Source organism: Pungitius pungitius, chromosome 6 (assembly GCF_949316345.1).
Source record: "Pungitius pungitius chromosome 6, fPunPun2.1, whole genome shotgun sequence".
NCBI classification, from domain to species: Eukaryota; Metazoa; Chordata; class Actinopteri; order Perciformes; family Gasterosteidae; genus Pungitius; species Pungitius pungitius.
The window spans coordinates 9,200,280-9,227,505 of record NC_084905.1 but is presented as its reverse complement, the minus strand read 5'-3'; the positions used below and the strand labels follow the sequence as shown (position 1 = coordinate 9,227,505).

At 41.5% G+C, this 27,226-nt stretch overlaps 1 protein-coding gene across 3 annotated transcripts in view; it reads right to left on the bottom strand.

The window, feature by feature from the left end:
- Positions 1 to 15,097, bottom strand: part of LOC119196417 (polypeptide N-acetylgalactosaminyltransferase 18-like) — an 89,691-nt gene extending 74,594 nt beyond the window's left edge. Inside the window, exon 1 of one of the 3 annotated variants that reach the window (XM_037452089.2) lies at positions 14,580 to 15,097. In XM_037452089.2, coding sequence (XP_037307986.2) covers positions 14,580 to 14,826 — 247 coding nt within the window. In that variant the 5' untranslated portion in view covers positions 14,827 to 15,097. The remainder of the gene's footprint in view (positions 1 to 14,579) is intronic. The other 2 variants (XM_037452086.2, XM_037452088.2) reach the window with 2 other exon arrangements.
- Positions 15,098 to 27,226: the final 12,129 nt, after the last annotated feature.

Sequence of the window (27,226 nt, the reverse complement as noted above, 5' to 3'; positions counted from 1 at the left end):
TAACAACTGACCCCTCGTTAGTGTGGAGAGACCCGCAAGTAATAATAGGCTGGTGTTGACCAACCTGTAGATGCTCACAGGGACCTCCACCTGTCAGTGGATCACCAGCCTCCTGACGGACAGGACGCAGCAGATGTGGGAAACCCTCCCCCACCCCCCGACTATCAGCTCCCTCTCTAGGTAAATTCTAACGGAGCAGACGCGCCACCCTCTTCTACACCAGACGTTCCATTAAAATTCCATTATTCAGAAATAGTTCACGGAGGATTGAGGAAGTGGTTTAATGTTCAGTCCACTTAGTGGTAAGGAAACACAGAACAGCCCGAGCAACACAAACTAGCAAACTCAGGTACACACACACACACACATGCATAACCGTGCTGCAGTGAACACCTGCATGCGTCTCATTAGCTATTGCACAGACAAACACACACACGCACACACACAGATAGCAGTGTTTCCCCTACCATTCGAACAGCCCCCCGCGGAAAAGTGTGCAATTAAAAAATGATATATATGTATATACAGTATACATTTTTTGTTATTTGTTCATGCTCGATACACTGACCTATTTTGCATGCTCCCCGAGGATTTGGAGAAATGAATGTAGATAAAAGGAGAAGAAGTGTTTACTTGGATTTAGAGAAGGAGAGAGTGTGTGCGAGATAAAGCAAGAGAGAGAGGGGGGGGGGGGGGGGTTATTGTTCAGTAATCTGCTCTTGGGATCCTTGGGGAAGTAGAGTTGCAATACCTGATTATTCCTGAGCCCGAGCTTCAACAAGAAGGAGAATTCTCCAAGGACACATTGAAACTCTTTCTCCCACTGTTTCTATCTTTCCATTTTTCCTTTCTCCTTTTTGCTCCTTATCGGCTTTCTCTATCAGGCTGCAAACACACACACACACACCTATTCTACCTGTCCTCCTGACATACACTTTCCATTATGCCCTGTTCAGTTCATTCTCTCTCTGAAGTGTAAATATTTGTTGTGTAAAGAAAAAAAAAAGCACTTGAGTGCACAATCCTTCCCTGAGAGTAGAGGAGATTGGTACCAATAGTAATAGACACCTTCACTAGCCAATCAGATGTTGGGATACACGTTTTCATGTGTCATACTACATTGGTTAGCCAATCAACTTGTTCTGTGCTTATCACCTTAATTACTTATTATTCCCCGCCTCGTCCCTCTAAGAGTTCCAAAGCCATGTGTGCAGAGAGATTGCATTGTGTCCCTTTAGGTGGCTGACAAGCCTTCGCTTCGCCCTCCTTTCAGATCCACTGCACTCCATCCCCTAAAATCATTCATAACAGGGCCTCTACGCTGATTAGAAATGGTACAACATGATCTAGTGCTATGAGTAACAAGTAAGCCATCCAGTTGTTTTACTACAAGGGCCATACGAGCCTCCTGAGTAGAGGGAACAAACAGTGGGTTCTGCCAATGGAGCAAGAATCTACGAGGGGAACAGGTGGCCGCTGCATATGCTGCTGAGCATCTGTCTGTGCTGGTGGGGAGCAGCACACGTCATTGGACTATGTGCCGCTGTTTGGGGGCTGTGAACCCCCACGAAGAGGAAGTGGAGCGCTGCAAAGCTAACGTTCATGCATCGACGTGCATTAAGTGACCTAAGACACCAAGGCAAGGCAACTACAAGCCCGGTCCGTAAAAGCACTGCATCCAGGATTCATAGAACCACAACTACATCCGTAACTCTCGTTGTTAAAATGACTATTACTATTGCTGTTATCAATCCAAAAACTGACATTGATTTATTCTATTTTCTTTTAAGTTTTTGTCAACGATGGTAACGATGTTGTGTAGTAATAGTATAGGTTTGTAGGCTACAGATCTATATCTGCATTGTGTCCCCATCATCCTTGCAGCACATTGGTCCTGAACCTCTCCTGGAGGAGCCGGACACTCATCCTTCTGGTAGACTTTGTCTTTGCGTGCACTGCTTATGGTTTACATGCCAACTAGCACCTTAAATAGCCAGACTACGAGTTCGTCTTAAACCAATAGAGGGCTCAACTATTGCCAGGCGAGAGCCGGCCGGTTTCAGATGACATTTTGTTTTTTGCCAGCTAAAATGTTGTCTTCTCATTTATTAAGCTCCTAATAACTCACATTAATTGAATGAGATTACTCCAAACAGTGCATTGCTCGACCCCAACCAAAGGAGCCCATTTTCCTGTGTTCTGCTCAAAGACTCACTCCTTGGGGCGTATTGATTTTCCTGTGCTCCGGCTCTCACGCTCAGGCTCCGCTCTCAGATTTTCCCTTTTGGATGCTTTTTGTGCAACAGACCCGTTTTCAAGTAAACATCACGACCCTGAATGGCAGAAGCAGGTTCATCCTCTTCTGCCCCACAAAACTTTAGTTAGAAAAAGAAAAGTGATTATCTTTCAACTCCGAGCTCAAACCTTGTCAGACCGATGTAGCTATTCCAGTAAAAGAAAACTCCAATTTTATTACAGATGTTATCTTGAAAATAAACCATTCAAATCCCTGCTAAATGAATACAGTGATAACACCATTTCACACAAGTGGAATACATACAATTTATATGAAAAATATACTTGTAAAAACATTTTTTCACTATTTAACCTTTATGAAGTATTCTTCAGCATGTGGTGGTTTCATTCTGCTATATATAAACATAATTATAGTAGATAATTGCTAGTAGAAATGCAAATTGAATAGAGAAAAGGAGTCACAGCAGTGGGACACAGTATCCTGTGCCTCTACTAAACTGATTGTGTCCTCTAACTCTCCAATAATCCTCAGCCTCTTGAGATAGAGAGGCCCAAGCAACCATCAAGATATTCTGTCTGCAGTATATTGAAAGACGGGTGCTGAGGAACTCCAAACGCAGCTGATATTCCAACCCCTCTTTGAAACCAGGCCGTGCAAAGAGACTGGAAGGATGTGAAGGGAGGGAGCATTTGCTTAGGAGCCTTCGGGCACCGGGAAGCTGCTGCAGGCCTCAGATGGCAGTTTGTTAGTGGGAGGCTCACTAACACATCTTAGATAATATTCCCGAAGTATCTGTCTGAAAACACACCCTCTACGTTTGTGCCATGAACAGCTCCATCTCCCAGCCCGCTCTCTCTTTCTCTGAAGTGCTGCAGTGGACCAGCACTGTGGGATGAGATCCGCTGCTTTTTAGCCCTCTGCTGCACTCACACCCAACCGAAGGCACATTTTGAATGTTCTTAGATTACATACAAAGTCAATGCAAAGATGCAAATAGGCGCAAATTTGCCCCATTCCCTTGAGTTAAATCACTGTCCACTGAGAAAACTAGTTATTATAAATACATTTTTACAATTTCAGCAATTATGTAATAACTTATTTTCTTCTTTTTATGACTATTAAATCTCAACAAAATCTTTATTTTGTTACTTAGGGCTGGCAAAACTACTTAATTATCACACTACTGTTTGCTGCATCAGCTGCTCCAAAGCCTGCCTGTGTAGAACATAATTCCAATTAATCCGTCAATCCGTGTGTTGAATATGTAATCAAGTGTTTAGTATTGATATACATCCTCAATTGTATACTGTAAAATCTCACAAAGCTGCTGTGGGATCAGCGGGGCTTCACTAGCCCCCCCCCCCCCCCCCCCCCCCCCGCAACAGCTCCAACCACTGTGAGCCACCAGAATGATCAAGTTGTTTTCCCTGTGACGTTAAAGATAACCTGTCCCCCCAGGAAGCGTTGGCGCATATGGCCTCAGGTCATTTAGGCCCGGGGGCCATGGCGGTAAATTGTCCTGCTGCCTGCAGGTCCCGGTCAGCACGCTGCATATCACTGAGTGCCAACATGACAGATTCAAGGAGCCTGAGGAAAGAAGGCACGGTTCCAGCCAGCGCTCCATTGTTCCTGCGTTGTGTGGCATGCTGAACGCAGAGAGTCTCACAAAGAGTTTACATAAAGCCATAGGGGATGCTCCTACTGCTGCTGTCTGTCGGTCGGTGTGATTATTAGAGTGTGTAACATCGATGAATCTCTGTCCTTTTCCTTCTGTCAGTAATTCAAGACAACAGGGAGTAAGCCAACAACAGTCTCTTCCATTGGTTGTTCTGACAACTTCCTGTCCAAGAAAACAGCGTGATCATCTATAGTGTGATGCTGACCCTGCCAAAAAAAGTTTTATGTTTCAAGGAATGACACAACTATGCCTTCTTACATCCTTCTACAAACATCTAGACATTTACCTTGTGATTAGTTTAGAATGAAGTCCAATCGCCAAAGATATCACACTTTAATTTCATGTTATACAGGTGTAATAAATGTACTGTTAATTCGGAACGAGGCTCTCATGATTGACATGAAATTACAGCCTTTGAACACAACAGTATCCTGAGCAGCTGTTAACCACATAGGGCTTGTACACAGTCGGGTGTAGGATGGACTCTACTGACGTCATTAACATCTTTAAACCACTCTTCCTTTGGGCTTAGTGCGTTCATTCAGCAGCATGTGTAAACAAAGAAAGATAATGAAATGTAAAATAGATCAGACAAAATGCAAGGTGGCATGGAGAGAAAAACCCTTTGAGGTAACTCCGTCAGCGGCTCAGAGGAAGCTGCTCCACAGCATCAACAAGGATGCCTGTTGACATGAGGCAGCAGTTGATCAGCCATCTATGAGCCACTCTGAGCTTGTTATAGAGCATAACATGTTGCAAAACAGCTTCGTTACACTGTCCCTTATCCCGACAGCTTGACAGAGACGTTGCATGTTCCACTCCACGGGGACACTTGTCTGCCACGAGCAGCCAGATAAAAGGGAAAAAGAAACCACAGCCTTGTACGTCCTCCAAAAGAGAATGAGACATGACAATGAGCATGACAGGCATTTCTAGGTGAGAATCAGCAATTCACCATGAATGAGTAGGCTGTAACAATACTGTAATGACTAAGGCCAAAACATCAGCAGAATAGGAATATCATTTTGATTCTTTTTTTCCACAAATATATGTATTGAATTACATTTGATACTGTATTGTTTTCCTTAGATGTGGTTAGGGTCAGTGTAGGCGCCTCTAGTTTGAGCAATATATTATATTCATTTACCAGATAAATGAATGTCACCAATGTTTTTGGCACTGCCTGTCCTCTTGTCTGCTTTCTTTGTCAAAAGCGGAAGTGGGGCTCAGGTAGCGTCTCCACACACACACACAAACACACACACACAAACAATTCTTTAGACAATGTCTAAATATTCTAAAAATTGTGTTTTTTCATATTTTGGGGAGTTTTTCCTGTGCCGATGTGAGGGTTTCGGGACAGAGGATGTTGCATGTGTACAGACTGTAAAGCCCTCTGAGGCAAATTTGTAATTTGAATTGAATTGAATTGTTACCCTGTTAACAAGCGGTAGTTGTGGTTTATTAATTGTTGTTATAAAGTTATAACCATGACTCCATCTCAAAAGAAGTTGTTACAGCTAGGGTGTAAGGAAATCCCTCCCATCCCCTATAATAAACTATACTGATTGATGATTCTATTTGAATGCTTAAAGTCTACATTTTTGTGTAAAAGTAGGGAAACCCCCAATGCTTTGGTAGACAAAGAGGAATGAAAGGCATCATAGGATGGGCTTCGGCTTTAAGAAGCGTCTGACGTTTGAACACAACCATAAAATAGGCGATGGAATACATACAACCATAAAGATACACATTTCTATGCTTCCATAAAGATCCTCTCTCCTATACCCAACCCAAGAGAACAACAGAATAAAGGAAGAGACATATTAAGGAATGTCTGGATGTGAAACAGGACAAACACGGTTGGCCCCCGTAGCCACTGGCCATGTGGAGAGCAGATGAGAGGCAGCCAATCTCACCCCTAGGAATAGTGTGCAGTCAACAGAGACAGATAGAGATAGAGAGGAGGAGATGTGACAGGGAGTTGAAGCTATGTGTGTACAGCTTTAAAACATGGTGCGTCTCCTCCTGTATTTCCCTGTATCGCTTGCTACCTGCAGATTAGCGTCATGGGTCTTTGCAACAAACGGGTTGCTTACGGTGGAATGACCTTTAAGTGGACCAGCTGCTCTCATTTTTGTGGCAGGCTGCTTCTCCGAGCTTGGCTCCCCATTATGTTAAAAGCTCACTGCTGTTGTTTTTCCGTGTTGTTGTGGTTGTTTTGTTTGTGTAGCGGCGTTTGTATTAAGAGCGGTATTTATTTTCATTCAATGCTATGTGATTCTTTTTTCTATTCATTTTTATAATTATAATTCCTAAGTTGCTTTAGTGTTTTCTAGTATCTAGCAAACCTCATGTATGCATCTGCGTAGAATGTAAATGTCTGCTTTGCTGCAGTGTGCGCATGCAGCAACAGCTCCCCAAAAGAGAAGCAGAAACATCCGGACGCCCTGCGTGCTCAGTTGATTTGATTTCATTATTGTGGGAAGGCCAAACCTTGATTCATTTTGCATTATCACCTTGCTCCTTAGAATTTGGTACGGACTGGCGTGCTTTATCACATTTTCATGTGTACAGACTGTAAAGCCCTCTGAGGCAAATTTGTAATTTGCGACTTTGGGCTTTACAAAATAAAATGAATTGAATTTATCATCTACTGCGATGTGGGCGTCTGTGTTGTAGCCCACCCATGCTTGGGAAACGTTACCTTAAGAAGACACCTGATACCGAATGTGTCATTTCCTGCAGCCCCCAGAGTATAATTGTCTTAGGCTGACGACCCGCAATAGTCTTCTCAAAGCCGCACTGAAGGACTGGAGCTGTGGTGTATAGTTCAGTCTCAGGGAAAGACGCTGTGGGACTGCAGGATGGTGAGTGACAGTGACAACTTCACTTAGTATTGGATTCCACGCTGGACACGTGAGTGAAATGTGAACAGGGTCTGTCGTGCAGCCTTTCACCGTGAGAACGGGGTCCCTCGCAAGCGAAGACATGCATGCAGACAGGCAACGTGCCTGAGCACAAAAACACACATTTAAATGTCTCCCAGTTTACAAAGGTCCACATGAGAGCACCGCCCACACACACACACACACACACACACACACACATAGCTCCTAAAACATTTCCTGCTTATGGACTGTGACAAGTGCATGCATGAGTGGCACTTTACTGCGTTTGGGATTTAGAAGAGGCGTATGTGTCATGTCTTGAGTGCGCATGAGTTGCTCACATTTCAGTTGATGTACTGTATGTCAGTTCAAACCCACAAAGCACTGCACACGGTCTCTGTGGTACCGTATAAGTGCATTATGAATCTCCTGTAGGTGAGTGTTCATGTGTGAAAAGTGACAGCAATGAGCTTAGTCCTAATCTTGGATGAAGCACCCTGCACCATGCTAGCAGCTCTCCTTGGACCACCAAGATCTCTGAAGCCTGCTCATTTCATACAGAGTGCCTGTGGCCTCATGATGTGTTTAACATGGACGACTGAAAATAAATTGAATTCAAAGAAAGTTTAAAAGCAGAATTAATAGAGTTTAACATTTAATTCAGTCATGGCAAGTACTCTGTGAAATTTGAATCAAATACTCGCACAATATGATATGATAAGTTGATACGATAAGCGACTAACTAGTGGAAAGGGCTGATATTAATATTTAGTTTATGGTAAAATATAGAGCATTACTTACCAAAAGCAATAGCAATAGCTATCGCTAGGGCTGTCAAACGATTATAATATTTAATCACGATTAATCATGTTATTAATCAATCATGTCATAGTTAACTCAAATTAATCACAATCAATCACTTTTTTAATCTATTCTAAATCTCCCTTCCGTTATTTTTATCCATATTTTTTTCTCATTTTAATGCGGCAACATAGAAAAGTGGATTGGTTTGTTTATGCAATGTTTTTTTTTACTGAAAAGCAACAATGCCAAACAGGGCGGTACAAAATAAAATGATAAAGTACACATTTCAGGTAAACAAGGACTCAGCCTATAGTGCAGTTAAACCATGGCTTAATATTTTATTTTTTCAAGTTTGCTGTGAACAGAGCCGTCATTTTCAGAAATCCGTTAAGTTAATCTCGTGGTAAAAGTCGGTAAAATGGGTTAATAACGCGTTTAACTGACAACACTAGTTATCACAAAAGCACATTTCAAATTAGCCATGATCATTGTCCGTGGAAATGTCATTAGTTTAATTAGTTAGTTAATTAGTTAATTAATTAGTTTAACAAATATACAGAATGTTGTACATGCTGTGTACACGCAACCTCTTATTTTATGTAAAAATTTTAGCTCAATTTACGCCATGAATATGTATATACATTCCAGGATTCAGGACAATTTACAATAAGTAATGTTATAAAGCCTGGTGATATAGTTTCTCTGGATGGAATTGTTCTGAAATCCAGCAGCACCGTGAAGTCTTGGAGTTCTCTTTGACCAGGATGTGTTCTTTTTTCACCTACGTAATATATCGAAAATCAGAAATCAGAAACTTCCTGTCTCAAATTGGTTGGTATTCCAGACTTTCTTGGGGGTGCCTTCGGGGGGGGGCTTATAGTTAGAGCTGGCTCAGGTTCCTGTACATATGCATTCTGGGATTCTGTCTATCCCAGGAGAAGGATCCCTCCTCTGCCGCTCTTCCTACAATTTCTTTTCCCACTTGAAGGTTGTTTTCATTTTTGGTTTTGGACAGATGTTGTCTACAGATTGTAAAGCACCTTGAGGCAAATGGGTCAATTGTGATTTTTGGCTATGCAAAATGGAATTAAATTAGGTGTGAGAGTTTTGTGAGGGCGGGCCTTGCCCCTGGCGGTCACTCTGTGGCTTTTCCTGGGTTTAACTTGGCATCACACACACAGCTGGTTCTTTCATGTGTATAATGTTAAGCTACCAGTACATCTAAATACCAAGTCAGAAAATAAAAGTCCCCTGTGTGCAATACAGAGAGTAGAATTGTAAATGTGCAACCATGTAGAGAGATAAATAACAGCAGAGTTTTATTTTGTTGAATGAAAGAAGAAGGTATGGACCTGTTCGATAGGAAATACTTTTATAGAAGTGCAGCCTCACAACGGAGGCGCTGTGAAGTCATCAGGCTGTCATCTAAAGAAATTGACATTTCTTGAAATGTGAGCGTCACACATATGACAGACAAAGACAAGAACAAAGAAGTGGATTTGTCGGTACATCATCACACCTTTCCCGGCCCCTGCGCCGTGGATTTCAGTATCGTGTGAGTGCAAACGCCCAGGAGGGAGCCAAGGTCTTTAACATTCATAGGGACAGAAATCACTCTTGATTTAATATGTAACCCTTTTCTCTCAAGGGATAATCTGCTTTGAATGTCATCCTGCATCAGTATCTTTTCTCCTCCCATGCGCTATCTCTAAATTGCATTCTTTTGGATTATCCGCAGGCATCTTTAGAGTGAACCTGGCAAGGATGTCCGACGCACAGAGCCAAAAATCGATCTACAGCTGGGAACAAACATCCCTGTGCACCTACGGGATGCCGTGTCTTCTTCACGCAGTCGTACACAGCAGCTTCTGGCCGGCAGTGTCACCGACATCAGACCTCACACTACTGTCATGCATCTGTAATCCCACACCAAACAAGTAAGTTGAGCTATAGACACACATAAAGTCTCCTTTTCATCAGACCACCGCCAACATGGATCTACTCCCATTCACTGATAAAAGGACGACTAGAAATATGACACGGCAAGAAAAAAATGCAAAACAAGGATCACAACACAGAATAAGGAGACAGATCCTCTCCAGATGCACAATAACAAAAGTAATAATTGTCTCCAAGAATAAAAATAATAACAATGCTCATGCTGTTCATTGTGTTTCTCACATCTCAAAAAGCCCTGCAGTGTAGAAATGAATGGCACAGATCAAAGGTGTCAAAATATGCAATGTTAAGGCCCTAAATATCTTCCTCACTCTTCCACACTTTTGGCACCTCGAACCTGCAGAAGGGAAAGGACTCATTTCTGCTAAATCCAGCCTGAAAGTGCAGTTGGATCTGTTGTCATCTCCTTCTGCTAGTCTCTCCTTCTGCTGCTACTGCCGCAAACTAAAGTATTTCGGGGGGGCGCCGAAGGGCTGCTTACATTGGCAGTGACTCACACTTTCTTAGAACCCTTTTCACTTGTTTACTGACTGCCTGCTGAATCATTACTTATAGGGCTGCAACTAACCATTATTTGGATAAACGATAAATCTGTCAATTATTTTTTAGATTAATCACTGAATCTGATAAAAAAGAGCATTAAAAAGCTTTCATTTCCAACCATTTATTCTTTAGCAGAACTGCAAATTCACATTGCAAAAATACTTCAAAAAGGACATGTATCTCCTTGAACATAATCATTTATAAAAAAATAAAGAAAAATACAAATCAGAAAATTTAACAGGATTTGTTTTAACTTCAGAACTCAATACTACACTCACAGACACACACATTTATAAACTCTCACTCAGACACACTCCGAAACACATCCCCAATGTTCACTTGCAGCTTATTCATTCAATTATTACCGTCATTGCAGTGCAAGTTAAGTAAATGTATACACCACATCTAAATACAGCTAAAAAAACAAGTGCTATGAGATGAAGTTAAAATGGCATTTGTAAATAAATGCATTAGAGGTTTCTTAGTTTAATGGTTTAATGGATCATCGTGTGTCTCTTTACAGCAGGGGTGTCAAACTCATCTCAGGGTCGGGCCAGATACTGCCCCCTTCGACCGCGAGTTTGACATATGTGCTTTACAGGTATGACATCAACTACCGTGAAACCCACAGTATATGCGCAAGCGCACTAGACTACCGTATTTGACAGCATTCAAAAGTACAAAACATACACATATATTTGTCAACAATAACCTAAATGGGACAAAGTACAAAATATATACAAGACAACCGAGTGAAAAAATAATGGTCCAAAAAAGGCAAGTAAATAAAAACGTGTCTTTAGTCTTGCTAAATGCTTTACTGCTGTTATTAGCGAGCTAACACTAGCTTGAGCAGCAGGATGACGAGTAAACAGCAGCAGAAGAAGAGCTGCTGGAGGCTCCTCATGTGCCATGTTACTTTGACTTTGCCACACTTTTTTAGTTTATTCAATGGGAAATGCTCGCATGTATGGAAGTAAATCTGTGTCATCGGGTTTTGAAAGAAAAACGCGATTGAATTTCTAGCACTGAATATTTATGCATCGAAATCATGTATCTGAATGTTTTTTAACGTTAAAATACTGCAAAAAATTCAACTGCAAAAAATTCAACCGCAACAAATTCAACCGCAACAAATTCAACCACAACATCCAGGACCTCAAGGAAGAGCAATTGATTCTAGATTCCAGATCAGGAGCGTGCGTCAAGCAAAAGGAGCGAGCACCCCATACAACTTGGGCTTGTCGGCAGCATGGTGACCAGATTGTAGCCATGTCCAGTAATAACAGGGCTTTAACAACAGAACCAGAGCGACCACTGACAGAGTCCTGACCCAACCTGAACTCGGTACGAAAAAAGAACATGGCCAGAGAAACTAGAGGTAAAACAACTGGACCCAGATCAGCCTGACCTCACAAACAGACAACAGTCATATTTCATCCCAAATAATTAATTGTATGAAGTTTTGTGGGGCTTTTGAGTCTGTGTTTCCAAAAGCCAGTGATCGGGACAAACTAGGTTCATAGGTGCATCTCAATATATACATATACATGTTCTAATATATTTTATATGAATATATTTATATTGTAATATATGTATCTTTTAATATAATATATGTATATAATATATGATATTTACATTGGGTATTAATAATAATGCAATAACAATATGGTAGATATCATATTCTGAATATTGTTTTGTCTATGTGTTAAGTTATACATATATATTCATTGAAATACTCTTGCTTGAATAAGATGTGCTTATTATGGTTAAGTGTTGGAATAAATGTTAAATATTTAACTGCAAAGTAATAATGCGTGTTTGCATTGAATCCTACCGAGATGTTTACTGAAACTGACTGGCTGGCCCTACCAAAAAAAAATCCACCAGCCGCCACTGCATGTAATGTAATTTGTTGTGACTGCATTTGCACATCCTAATGTCTTTGCTTCAACAAGAAATCCTGCGGCCTTAGTCAACACCATTGATGTATATATAAATATATATAGACGAGTAATATGAAGAGTTCTTGTCATAATTATCCTGGTCAAAATAACTGCAGTTAAAACAAATCTCTATAATCCTGAAAACTATAAAATGGCCCTAACAACAAAGTCAAATCAAATCTCTTTTCTGAGGAAAAACTTTTTAATTGTTAAAAAATATCGCCCTTCAAACTGAATTATTTAAAAAAAACAATGACTTTGTATCTCTGCTCTCTTTCCATAAAGAAGTTCCCGAGAAACCTGATAATGGAAATAAACCAGGATCCAATTATTGGTAGAGATTTTTCCACAATAAAGTTGCATGTCGTTTCCTAAACATTCAACTTGTTTATATAAGAACATTTAGACAATGAATTAGATACTGACTTACTCTCAGCCTTCACTACAGTTTACCCAGCTAACGTTCTTATCCAAAGTTGTTTTGTATTAGTGGCGACGCATAAACACGTCAGCCTGTGGCTGATAACATAACCTGGCAGCAGCTGTGAGCGCTGAGCAGAGCACTATGCACTCCGACAACTACATTCACTCACCCGCTGTAACCCCAGAGCCCCATGCACATTCTATTAGCACCTCTGATCACTTGAGTACACCCTCAGTCTGCCGCTCGCCATGCTAATGTGTGCTTTGTGCGCTCACGACCTCTCAGCACGAGGAGTGGCTGCTCTCAGAACCCTTTGGAAGATCCAAAGTGCTGCATTAGAAGATCCTCACGGTGGTATTCATCAACTCATAAAGTTGTGCATTCAAGTTTGCTCCTCCTTTGATTTACGTCTCACCTTTCACCTAATGGAGAAAGATCAAGTCTTCTCTTTGTCTTTTCCATCTTGTTAGAACAGAGTGAGAACGACAGCTGGCTAGGTTCACATACTGTATGTTCACATGTCACTTGCCTTTATTACCTGTAGGATTTAGACACTGAACATCGTGATGGCAAAAATGACACAAATAATTAAAAACAACAACCTATGGGCTAGTTTTTTCTCTAGATGCACTAACTCCAAACGCTTATCTGGTGTCTTAACAGGCACTTACCCAATTCTGATCCATTATCTGAATGTAGGTTGGACTCAAAGAGTCAGACGAAGAGGATAATGATGCAAATAGAAATAATTAATATGGGACACTAACTGTCCAATGGCTGTGATGCCCTACATGTGGACTTGACTCCAAACTATATTTAACATTATAATGAAAATGCCCTCTCCTTCCATATGAAATGGAAGAGTTTCTACATTTAAGTAATTCAGTAAATAATATGTTGACAGCATTGATGGTCATTTTGGCGACGCTTTAACCAATGTCTTTGAAAAACGATGTGACGATGGACGTCTACCCGGGTCAGGGTAACACCAGCACACGGCTAGGATCACTACCTAAATACATTACACAACCATTCGTATCAATAGTTTTCTTACTTAGCTAATAACTGCCCGGGTTACGTTACGTTAGTGAACCATTACCCTCCCACATCACCACAATGCATTGTGGCGGACAACAGCTTGGCCAGGTTTAGGTATGTTATGCTTGTTGCCACTAATGTGGCCTCCAAAGGCTCTTTGCAAAGGTCTTGTTGTTTTATCTCCACACGTGCATGTGTTTCTTATAGCTCAGCTTCCAACCCTCATGATGATGGAGGTGGAAGAACAGTTAGGGCTGCCACGATATCACAATTTGTTGTGCGACTATTGCCCACGTTAATTGCTCTAAACGATATTATTGCATGATTACAAGATAATAATACAGGTACGCTCTTTCAAAGAACAAATAACATGTTATCCTACAGCCATTAGAATCGGAATGTGAAAAAAGACATCCTAAATGAATAAAACAAATGAATATTAAGTCTAAGGGACACAAAGCGGGCAAAGCATAGGGTCCACTGTGTGTGTGTGTGTGTGTGTGTGTGTGTAGATACGCTGCCTAAACCCCACTTCCTCAAGCAGACAAGAGGGCAACGCGATAAGGTTTGGAGACTGGCTTTTTATGCTTTTTAAGAAGTTATTTTGGTCACAGAAACAGTATCGACCACAGTACAGGCCTCTCCTTTGTGGACATCACGTGACGGACAGGGCAATATCAATTCCACTGTTAGCTCACTTCTGGAGCCCTTCATGCTGGGGGGCTTGCACACAGTGCTTGTTGCTGGTTGTGGATTAGAAAGTTCAGTACAAAAATGCCAGCCACACCACTCCTGACCCCAGGTGACAACTTTGTCTGACCAACAATAAAAAGTTAAGGAAAACCTTTCCTAATCTGGCTGAGAGCAGCGACTCTTTGTAAATGTGGCTTGATTGTGTCTATTAATATTATCCTAAACACAACAAACAGCTTATAAGGGACTCAGTAAACGAACAATTGAAGTATAATACTGAATTCCCCAGGGACCTCTGACGGAGCCTACAAGTTCTTCTGCTTCCCCCCCCCCCCGCCGCGCTGACCTTTGATGTGCTCGTTGACCACGCTCTCCAGCCGGTCCAGCCTCTCCATGATCCTCAGCGTCTCCCCTTTACCGTCCTCCTCCAACTTTCGGTCCGTGTCGCCGCCGCCGCTCTGCGCCCCTTTGGGGCCCCCGGTGGTCACATAGTTGGTGATCCAGCCCACGTACAGCAGACACACGATGTTGGTCATCCCGCTCAGGATCACGCAGGTCGACACCAAAGTTTTTGTTCTCCTTGAGCACAGCATCGTGACGCCCCTCCATGGGCTTCCTGACGCGGACGCGCGCGAGCAGGTAGACGAGGGGAAGACGCACTGTGTCCAGGTGTAACCGTCCGGGAGGATTGCGGTGCCTCAGCCCGCCTCGATAACTAAGGTCCCGCTGGAGCTTCAAACCACGAGTGAAGCCGGTTCGCAGCCCGCGAGTCTGCCAAGAACACGCAGCGCTCGCGCTCCAGCCCGCACTCCTCTCCCAGCCCAATGGGAGGAGAGGGGGCGGGCTCTGCCTCCCTCTGCCGGCCCTCGTGCGGTCCGGGCACACAGCGGGGGGGGCATCGATCCAGGATGGAGAGGTGCGATGAGGTGTGACAAGCGCGTGCACAGGGTCAGTATGTGATGAAAGTGTGAGCCCTAGTGGGAATACGCATCTATTATTCCCCTAACCCCTTTTTGTTATTGTCAGCATTATTCTTTGCTAAAGAAGTGTAGGGACAGTAGGGAAATATATTAATAACAGTAAACACATTGTCAAAGAAGTGTGGATTGTTTACATAAACACAGATGGATTGGGATTATGTGCATAATTTCAATCTCATTTCCATCACTTTCCTTTTCCATCAAATCTTTTTGTATACTCCACAAGTGTGTGTTTCTTTCCCGCTAGCAGGGGGTTGGTTTAAAAAGCTCCTCTTCAGCATCACTTTCCCTCTTCTTCTGCGTCTTTGGACACACACACACACACACACACACACACACACACACACACACACACTTGGCCACCTTAGGAGCCTACCTGAAAGCTAAAGGGACTTCAGAGCTTCGCACCATCAACAGATGAAACTGGCAGTTAGAGCCTCTAGGCTGCTACTTTCATCTTTGTCTTTCATCCACTGCTTTACCAATCATACACACACTTGAGCAGATACACACATGCACACGCATGCCCATAAATCAAAAACTCTCCATCCAACAGCACTCTGGCAGTTTCTGCCGACTTGTCTGAGACATAAATAATGCATTGGACCTGAAATATTAAAGCTCTCAGTTCTATTCTGCTTTCAATCTGGTCTAACTCACTGTCAGCATGTCTGTCTCACTTCCATCTTTCATATCTAGTTTTGGCCAAAAAAGGAGGCAGTCCTTTTTTTCAAATATGCAGCATGGGGATAAACTTTATTTGAAGAAGACCAACGCTCAATTACGGGGTCCAAAGTTGGTTCATGTTATAACATTTACAAAAGGTTATGATCAGGGCTGTCAATATAAAAGCATTAATCTATGCGATTAATGTGGCCGAATTAATGCAGCAAAACGTAGTTCCCGGAAGCTGACCGCTGAATCAAAGCGGCCACTTGCTGCAGTCAGTTACATCAAGATGGAGAGAGCTTTTTGCATTGGAAGTAAAACAAACAAGGGAAGAACTATGCAGAGGATTTACTCCGCGAGTCAAACAGAAGGGGGGATGAGTGACAAACTCTAACCTTCCGCGGCCCACAGTCTGCAGAGGACACCACTTTGAAAACGTCCTGCTAAATGTGGGGACATTGTTGGCACTTCAAACACAGAAGTTAAATGATGAAGAGCTGAGCGCAAAGTGCACGAGGACAGAAGGAAGAGTCACTAGTTCAACATGTTCCACCTGGTGGAACTCTGCCTCCATAATGATCAAATGTGTGTTGTTTTGTGTTTAAAATAACGTTAACAATTAAACCAGTGTTTCTCAACTGGTGGGTCGTGGACCCTTTTGTAGTGGGTCGCGGGCCTTTGCATGGGAATTTTTTATTTTTATTTTGAAGGGACTTTTGGTTAATGCAGCGGAGTTTCGTCTTTTTTTTCGGCTCGTCCGTCCATGTTTCCCCCCCCCCCCCCCGTTGACCGAATCGAATTGGGTCGCGGCTTGTCATTAAGGAGTAAAGGGTCCCGGAGCCAGACAAATTGAGAACCACTGGTCTACATGATGCCGCCACTGCTGAAAAATGTGGTTATGACTGCTGCTGATCCAGACCTTCTCTCTCAAGGAATAAACTTCCATTATTACAGAAACTACACTTCAGAGAAAACCTCCAGGGATTGTAAATGTTAAATTGTTCCTGACGGTCGGCACATTATTAGAATTAGATCTCTCAATGTTTATGCTGAGGTTTTTTTAATTGGCCTTTTCCATTGAGGGCCTTTTTTGGCATGTTACCGTAAGACAAGCACAAGTATCAATGATGAAACAAACAAGGTGATGGTGGTGCATGGACTGGAGAGGGTGTCCTGGGAACCGCAAGGTTGGTAGTTTGAACCCTGGCTGCCCTAAGCGCCTAGTCAAAGCGTCCCTGACCAAGACACCCAACTCTTAATTTCTCCCTGGGCACAAAAGTAAAATCCATGGGTTACAAATGCCATGTAAGTCGCTTTGGAAAAAAAATCTTCAGCAAAATGACTTGTATTGTAACAATGGCTTAATTCTATTTAGCTTCTTCAGTTCAGGATCTTGGTATTGCCTCGCTATCATGGAGTCATTTTTACTACTCAGTCCTGTACTTCTCTTACTTCAATGACAAGTCAAAAGTACCGGCACGGGGAAGTCTGGTGTGGATGGGGTTGTAGGGTTTCCTGCACAGCATACGCACCTGTATCAAAGCACAAAAACGTATTGTTTGATTTGTTTGTTATTGATTGGGTTTTGAATTTCATGTCATGTGAACATTTTTATGCAGTCTTTCAAATGAATGTTTAGAAATTACAGTTGCGCCTAGAAAATGCATTTCCTGCTGAAAATGCATTGGAATGCATAAAGCTGAAATTCATTTCCAAAAGTTGCTTAAAATACAAAAATGAAAAAAGCTTAAATTATTTGTAAACATTTATGAAACAATAGAAATAGGAAAAGCTGAATATTTTAAATGAATCTAAAAATAGCTGATAATACAGTAATGAGAAAAACTGAAATGGACTTGAAAGAATTGCAAAAAACAGAAATGGGAGAAGCTTATATGAATTTGAAAAAATACAGATATAATAAAAGCTTAAATTAATTGAAACATTGTTGAAAGAATAGAAATAGGAAAAGCTGAAAACATGTATTTTTGTAGTAATATAAGGTTTATTACTAGTTATAGTTGTAATTGTGGTACTAGTGGTACTAGTAGTAGAAGAAGTAAGTACTAGTTGTACTAGTATTTGAAGGAGCAGTAGTGGTGTACCTGTGGTTGAGGTACAGATAATCATTGAGGCTTTTATTTTGAAATAATGGAATTGGGTGAGGGGGGGAGAGAATGTTTGTCATTCAAACTAAATGGACTTGGTAAAATGGATGTGTACAGCGCTTTTCTAGTCTTCTGACCACTCAAAGCGCTTTAACACTATGACATCATTCACCCATTCATACAATGATGACAGGACCTACCTTACACAGTGGCACCTGCCCATCAGTAACTAACATTCAAACACTGTAGTCACCGCTAGAGGAGCAATGCTGGGGTCAAGTGTCTTGCCGAAGGACACATCACCATGCGGGTGAGCCGGCCTGGGATCAAACCGCCAACCCTCTGATTGAAGGACGGCCGCGCTTGTCTCTGTCTGAAAATATTTAAACTAACAATGAGAATTCCAAAAGGTATACAAAGTGTTTCCCCTACATTCAATTTGGGCCCCAAGAAAGTATGTTTCTTGATGTTTACAATGATCCTGATCCAATATATGAGGAGGTGAAGCATATAATACGCAAAAAAAGGAATACGGCAGCTAATTAAACAGAGAAAAAGCCTGGCAGACAATCGCGGACCAACTGAATGCGGAAGGATTTAAAAATATCTACTTACTAGGAAAGTTGTACACTCCGTTTTAATTGCTTTTAATATGATAGTTTTATGTGTTGGCTTTATTGCTGTATCTGTGTTCATGTGCTAAATGCCCTGGTTTTACTGCAAAGTGTCTGCAACATGTAAAGCACTATAAAATGCATGATGCTTTGCCTTAAAAGTGAGCAGAAGGAATTAATGTTCCTCTGGAAATTTACACTAAAGACGCATTTAAACCCTTAATCACAATGCAAGAATATGTTTTACAATATGCACAAATCTCTATAAGCTGAGTCTAATAGTGCATTTACTTACAAGTTTGTCATATAAAACGCGCAGTGCCATACAGAGCATCTGTGGGATGGTGAGAGCTTCGTGGTCCCATTTGTCCCCATCAAAATTGCTCTCATCACGTTTACAATTGTTCACTCCTCAGTGCGCAGTTTGATGCTCTTTTTTGCATTGAATCATACTGGGATGTTTACTCAAACTGATTGGCTGGCCCTACCAAAACAAAAATCCACCGGCCGCCACTGACAAATATTCTGTCTGATAGTACTACTCTTACTACAATAAAAAGTACTACTAGTATTTCAACTTTTATTAATACTTCAACTACTACTAATATTACTACTACAAATGATAATACTATTACTTTCACTACTACTACAAATACTACTGTGACTAATGGTATTAGTACTACAGCTAATAATACTAGTACTACTAGTAACACTACTACTACTATTGAAACTAAAACTACCACTATTTCTTCTACCGCTAGTATTACCAGTACCACAATTACAACTACAACACATTTTTTAAACCATCTCAACTTTTGCCATTTCTGCATTTTCTGAAAGTAATTTCATTATTTCCTATATCTGTATTTTTCTTAATTCACTTCAGCTTCTGCAAATTCTGTATTTTTAGCAATTTCCTTAAATTCATTTCAGCGTTTTTCATTTTTGTATTTTCAGCAATTATCTGAAATTCATTTGAGCTTTCAGCAGGAAATGCATTTTCTAGTTTCAAAAGTATATTTAAAAATGTTCACGATATTATGAGGGGCCGTTTAGGACTTAACTATTGAGACACTCTTGCGCACTCTACTGAACATCCTGCACTGTTAAATGTTTCCGTTAATTTACACCCAAATTTCAACATGATTTACCTGTTATTTTTAATAACTGTGCCTTACTGTAAATGTTTAGGGAATACATGTTAAATAACGCCTTATGTATGTTATTTAACACCTCACTGTTAAATAACATTCATTATTGTTATTTAACTGCACAACTGAACATTCTAAAATGGCGGCCAGAGTTAGATGGTCTGGTATGGTCATGTTTTGGGGATAAGTGCCGATAAACGCAACTTTATGCTTGGATTATACAAAAAATATTATTTATCATTGGATAAGTTAGCAATTTCATTTCGTTTTTGTAGGTTGCAAAACAATGACTAAATCAATATTGTTGATGTTGCATACTAACAAAATAAATATTGTATGCATTCACTGAATGAAGGTTAGACAGAATACCACGTGATTTCTGTACTGCAAATGTTATAAAGAATAATATTGCTTTTATTACCATAATCATACCTCCCGATTTTAAACGAGACGCCTAACATTTAATTGACTAACTGCGCTCCAAATCTGTGTGTGTGTGTGTGTGTAGATGTGTGTGTGTGTGCGTGTGTGTGTGTGTGTGTGTGTAGATGTGTGTGTGTGTGTGTGTGTAGATGTGTGTGTGTGTGTGTGTCTTTCTGATCACGTTCGCGCCACTTTCTGAAATAACAGGTTCAAACAGTATTTTTTGCATTCTGGCAAAGAGCGAGTAAGAATGCATTTGAACCTGCAACGCGACGGACACACGGCCATTCCATGTCGGAGGATCGCTCTGGTTACATCAAGAAAAACCACAACAATCCGGTGAGATTAACTAGAATTTCTTTAAAGTCATGCATAGTTAACATTTATCAGTGATGTTGATGTATACTAAACGCCACGGACTTGCACTATGAAGTTTAATTTAGCTAGCTGCTAATGAGCCGAGTTGATTCAAGCTAGCAAAATTTCGATAGTTTGTCCATTAGTCTTACAAAACAATGCGCTTATTTTAATGCCCGTTCATGTATAAGATCTAAATCTATACATAATAGGCTAACGTTATTATGCCTATAACGTTTACAAAATGTTTGTGCCTGGTGGATGCCCAATTTGACCAGACTGCCTGCCTGCATGAAATAGTATTCCCTTTGTCATCAATGCGCCACTTCTTCGAAAAGTCCCTTCTCTTTTATTTACTTCGCCCCCAACAGTTTGTACATTTTTAGCTACTGCTGACTCCGCCACGGGCCTCTTAAATGTTCCTTTAGTTTGTACTAGAGCGCTGCGCTGCGCTGGACTGTTCTTTTCATCCCGCTCCCGCTTAATTTCTGACCATTACCGCCCGCACCCACTATGTGTGTTAACACTCCCGCCCGCTTCGCAAAACTGAGGTTTATTTACATTATGAGATTTATTCCCGCATAATAGCATTGATTTAGTGTCTTCTCCCGTCCCGCATGATAAAACACGTAATTTTATAGGTTAAAAGGGAGAAGATGCAGGGAAAGAAGGCAGGTGCTTGCTGCTGTGAGAGGGGGGCGAGGGGCGCGGCCAGACGGTGGACGGAGCCTCGGAGCTCCCTCATCCTGGAAGCCTCAGACACGCTGCTGGTGTCATAGATATAGGCTACAGTATAAACCATGGATGTATTGAGAGAACGGTATAAACTCAGTCATATGTATATGGTGTGGGATGGTTCCAGGCTACATCCCGATTCCGCTGTGTTTTTTTTAAACCGCCCGCTGGCGCTCCTGCGAGATTTGCGTTGGGTCTCGCGGGACCCGGCGGCACCAGATTAGCTATATGTGTCACAGACTAGAGCGCTGAAAACCACTCCACCCGCCACTGTGGCTTGTATGCGAGACAAAGTCACCCGCCATTGGCTTGTGGCAGGTGCTATTTTCCCACCCTGGGTGTGACTATTTTACATTACATTTGTTTTTGCTTTTAATTACAGATGCAGATGCAGGGCACTATCCCTGATCACACTGCTGATCAAGAAGATCAAGAAGATCTTGCTGGATGTATCCCTCAGAACCAGGTGGACATTTGAATGGTGTCTTGAATGGTGTCTATCAAAAAGTCTAATTGGCTTGCATAATGTTTTCTTGCCAAATTTGTGGACAACAGTCAGCCACCTCTGTGGCCTATGTGAGACACATAAAAATTCACAGTAACATACCCAATTTAATACTGCAGTGTTGTATCCCTAATTGCCAAAGGACATTTAACAAATGTTCTGGTCTGAAGGGACATATTTACAGACATCATAAGGACAGTATAGTTCAGCCAAGATCAATTAGGCTAGTGGATCTTACGTGTCATGTTTCCTCCTGCCGTGCCAAATGTGACTCATTGACTGAGTTTTATTCTCATCTCAAGGTGCACATCAAAGAAGGACGAACTATTGTTTGTCCCTTCAAGCAATGTGATAAAACATTTACTGTGGTTTCTACATTCACATCTCATTTGTCTAGAAAACATAAAAGAAGTGAAGAGGGCAATTTAATGGATTCTGTTATCAGTCTGGCTGGTGTGAGTGGATCTAGTGGTCCTCATGGAGAGAGTGATTTGCAGTGTGATGTGGCGATTGATGCTGCTGACAATTCAGACCATTTGGAGTTTAGCCCAGAAAATATTGAAGATTCGCTCTTTTTGAGGAATCTTGCTCTGTTTTATCTTAAGCTCCAGGCAAAGTTACTGCTTCCGGCCTCCACCATTCAGACAATCATTGAAGATATGCAGTCAATACATGATCTCAGCCAGTCTCAGATATTTTTTAAATTGAATGAGAAGTTACGTCAGATGGGGATTTCAGATGATTCAATTAGGGCTCTAATTGATGATCTGAGAGCGGAAGATCTTTTCCAAACTCACAATACACACACATTAAAAACAGATCTACGGAGAAAGACTGTTTTCAAGAGTCAATTTAATTATGTCGAACCTGTTCCAATATGCCTTGGACAAAATGAAGCCGGCAAGGACAGCTTTGCCCATTATGTCCCTATAGACCAAACACTCAATGCTCTTTTCCAGAGTGAGTCTGTATTTGAGCAGTACAAACAAGTTCATTCCCATAAAGAAACTGAGAATGTTTTTCAGGATGTGTGGGATGGGGAGAATGTAACAGACAACGCACTTAAAAAAGATGGGTCGTTAGGCTTGATCTTATATCAAGACGCTTTCGAGGTGGTAAACCCACTTGGGTCAGGGAAAAAAAAGCACAAAGTACTCGCTGTGTATCTTTCTTTGGCAGACCTTTTACCATACAATAGGTCAAATACTGATCAAATGCAATTAGTTCTTCTTTGCAAAGAGAAAGACTTCAAACATTTTGGCCAGGATTTAGTCCTGGGTCGCTTGGTTAAAGATCTGAAAGAACTTGAGAAAAGTGGTATAGTGTTACCAGATGGACAGGTCTGTAAAGGAATACTGCATGCTATTTGTGGTGACAACTTGGGGTCACACAACATTGGCGGATTCTTTGAGAATTTCAGCACAAGCATTCATTTCTGCAGATATTGTGAAATGGAGAGAGAGAAATTCCATGCAGATCCACTCACTAGGGCCGCCACTCGCACAGTACAGTCATACAGAGAACATGTGCAGAGAATTGAAGGGGGGTTAGCCCATAGTGGAGGTATCAAATTTGACTCCTTGTTCAATGAGTTATCCTATTTTCATGTATGCCAACCTGGATTGCCACCATGTATTGGGCATGATTTGTTTGAAGGCATTGTGTCCACTGACCTCTCATTGTACATTCAGCATCTGGTCAAGGTAGATAAACAGTTTACATACCTTGAATTAAATCGAAGAATTAATCGGTTTAAATATCTCAGCAGTGATGCTAATGACAAACCATGTGAGGTTAACCCAGGAAGTGACAAACTCAGTGGCCATGCTGTACAAAACTGGTGCCTGCTCAGGTTATTACCACTACTGATCGGAGAGAAAATTCAGTCACCGAGTGAAAACAAAGTTTGGCAACTTGTCTTACAACTGCAAGAAATGGTCTCTCTCATTTGTGCTCCAGCTATTTCAGCTGGACAGATAGCGTATCTGAGGGTCCTCATTGATGAGTATTTGTGGTTCAGGAGTGAAGCTTTCCCGAATCACAAACTGAAGCCTAAGCACCATTATGTTTCTCACTACCCTGAGCTCATAATGTGTTTTGGTCCACTAATCAGGTTATGGACACTGAGATTTGAAAGCAAGCACACTTACTTTAAGCAGTGCTCCAGAAAGCTCCATAACTTTAAAAACCTCTGCTTAACTCTTTCAGAGAGGCATCAGCTTTTTCAGGCCTATCTGCAGGCTGGTAGTCTCTTTGCACCCGTTGTTGTAGCAGAAAAGGCAACAGAGTTTTTTCTTGAGGACTTCAATGACTACATCAGGGAATCTGTTTCAAACTATGATTTTGGCCCTCACAATACACTGATTGCCAATGAGGCAACTGTCAAAGGCACAAAATACAAGAAAAACATGCTTGTGTCAATAGATAAGAACTCTGAGGGTCTTGTCGTTGGAAAGATTGTCATTATACTGATACAGAATCATTCAACAGTATATTTTCTCACTGAAAAATGTAGGACTGTGTTTCTTCATGATATTGGTATTTATGGCTTTACTCCAGTGCAGGGATGTTACTGCTGTGTTAAGCAAGATGACCTTATTGATTATTATCCTTTACCGGCATACACATTCTCTGACATGGCAGTAATTGTACCACATCATTCCTTCCTTTCAGTGTACAGCCACGATGCTGGAGCAAACAGTCTCACAAGCCTTGCTAAGAGAATCTGAAACTGTTCAATAGTCATTCATGGAATTTCTATCTGTTATTGGTAGACAGTCTATTTCACTTTCATTTGGGGTTGCTGTTTTGAATATTTTGCCTATCTCCCATTGGACTGTAATTCTGTACTGTAGCATGTTTACCAACCTTTCCTCAAATGGCTGACGACTTGTATTTTCTCTCACTTGCTCGTTCATTGGCTGAATCCTAATAAACTTTTTCTCTGATGTTACAAGAGTACAGATTGTCTGATTTGACAGTAATTGTCATTTTCTTTCTTCTCAGTTCACACCAATGTCTACTTTTCTGGAGAAAATGATGGAGATTGTGCCTAGGGCACTGCCAAATATTGCAGAATCTATCCACAGCACTATAATTGATAGAATTGTAAATGCTGGCGGCTTTACATCAACACAAGAACTCAAATATGTAAAAGAGGATGACTTTGCAGACCTACTGCCTCTTGTAAGACGAAGACAACTTTTGGAAGTATTCCAAATAGGTAAGCCTGCTTTTTAGGTAACAGTACCATTCCATTACATCATGGCTTGCAGAAGTTCATAACCAATGTATATTTCACAATTTAAAAACATAACTGGGATTTGGATCTGGATTGATATACTGGGGGAGGACAAGATTTTGCAGTTGTTATATTTTGTTGATGCCTTCAATCAGGTTCACATGACACATCTCATATTTTTTGTCCTTTTTAGAGAGTAAAGTGATCACAGTGAACATTGAAATTGTTCCATCCTCCACCACCGAAGTCAGCAGCAACTGTCTTTCAATCACCAGTCCATCTACAAGTGGGGGCAGCCTGTCTGGCTCCCAGCCTGTAAGGAAATCATAGCCAGAGTCTTTTAAGGTGCCATGGGACCTTATGCCTGCGGAGATTTGCACTGCAATTTCATGTTGCAAGAGACCTTCACCAGGTGCACGACGGCAGATGGTCAGGATAATGTCTGATGAGATGAGGAAGTATGAGCTGAATCCAACACGAGCACAGTGCCTTGTAGTTTGCCGGAATATCGTTCACCAGTACCCAGAAAGTTTCGCTGATCAGCGGGACAATGGACAGCTTCTAGATGGTGGATACACATCTCTGCTGATTCAAGTGAAAAATCGCATCGAAAATCTGAACCGGACAAGCAGTGTTCATCAGCACCGTTCAGCTAGCCATGGGCAAAAGAGAGGGCCTACTGATACATACAGATGTACAAGATTCCAGCCCAGCCTCCCTGCAGAAGAGACTGAGGACACAATGGAGACCAAGCGTCAACAACTGGAAGAGATCTACAGTCAGGATGGCACAGCTGGTGGTGAGAGACCACTGGTAAAGAAGCTAATGGATTCTACTTTCTACCTGCAGCGGTCCCACATCAATGTTGTACCTACACCAACCATTGCAACTTTAAAAACAAAGTGGCCGTACTTGTTCAGTCACAAAGGACTATACTCCCACTTTGAGCTTCTTACTGATATCCCTGTGCTGCGTAGCCTTGAGCTTGCCATGGAAGAGTGTAGCAAAGTGATTGTGGAAATGTTCAAGACTAAACCAACAAATCCAAGGATGAAGGAAGTTCTTCGTCAGCTTGATGATGATGTCGAGCTGTCCTATAAAGTCATCCATCTTCTTCTGGCTCACTTTTCGGAAGATGTCTCAGGACTCATTGTTCTTGCAGATGTAAGTCCCCCTACACACAAACACACACATACCTCTCTCGGACCATCTATCTCTCCCTCACTCTGCCTTTATCGCAATTTATTCCTCTATCTCTACCTATTTGTTTCACTCTGTCTCTCTTTCTCTTTATCTACCCTGTATCTATCTCTGTTTTATCACTATCTCCCTATCAATCTATTTCTATCCTTCTCACTATTTCTTCCTCTATCTCTCCCTCTGCCACTCTCCCTCCCTCTCTCCCTCTATTTCTTTATCTTCTCTATTGCTCTCCCTCTATCTTTTATCTATCTATCCATCACTATCCCTATATATTCCTCTATCTCTATATCCCCCTCTATCTCTTTATCTCTCTTCTTGTCTCTCCCTCTATCTATATATCTATCTCACTCAGTGATAGTCTTATTTCATTAATATTATGTTTAATTTGTTCTATTTCCTAGGGATATGCCAGTGCAGCTGACCTCGAGGGTTCACTTGCTTTATCTGCAACGCCTCGTCTGATACTTCTTGGTAAGTTGGTTTTAGTGTTGCATGTAGTGAATGAAATGGTATCAAACTAAACTCTGTATTCAAGAAATTTGACAGTTAAAACATTTCTGTTTCAGGAGAAACGGGAAGCCGCTTCCAACGCTGGATGCTCAGCATTGAGGGCCAGATTGTGGGCGAAGGGATCCAGTCCACCTTTGTGACAGGGCTGGCGTCTTTTTTCTCCTGTTTTTACATCTTCAATTTACAGTATCAAGAGGAGGCAGCGTGCACACTAGAATTCATTCAGAGGTAAGACATTGTCTGTTAACACCTGCATTTGTTCTGGCCTAGCTGTGGCTCAAGCATGGTTTCAGCAGGTCTGGTGATGGGATTTAGCAATTAACTTTGCTTTAGAAAGTTCTAGTGCAACTTACAATATTCATAGATGCATAGGATAGTATGTTGAGGATAGTTCATGTACATTTGTTGTCTTGTTGTAGTGTTAGTCTGTGTGAATTACTAGATTTCCAACCCGTGTATAATTTTTCAGACGCTTTGTGGGTATAAACCCAGAAAAG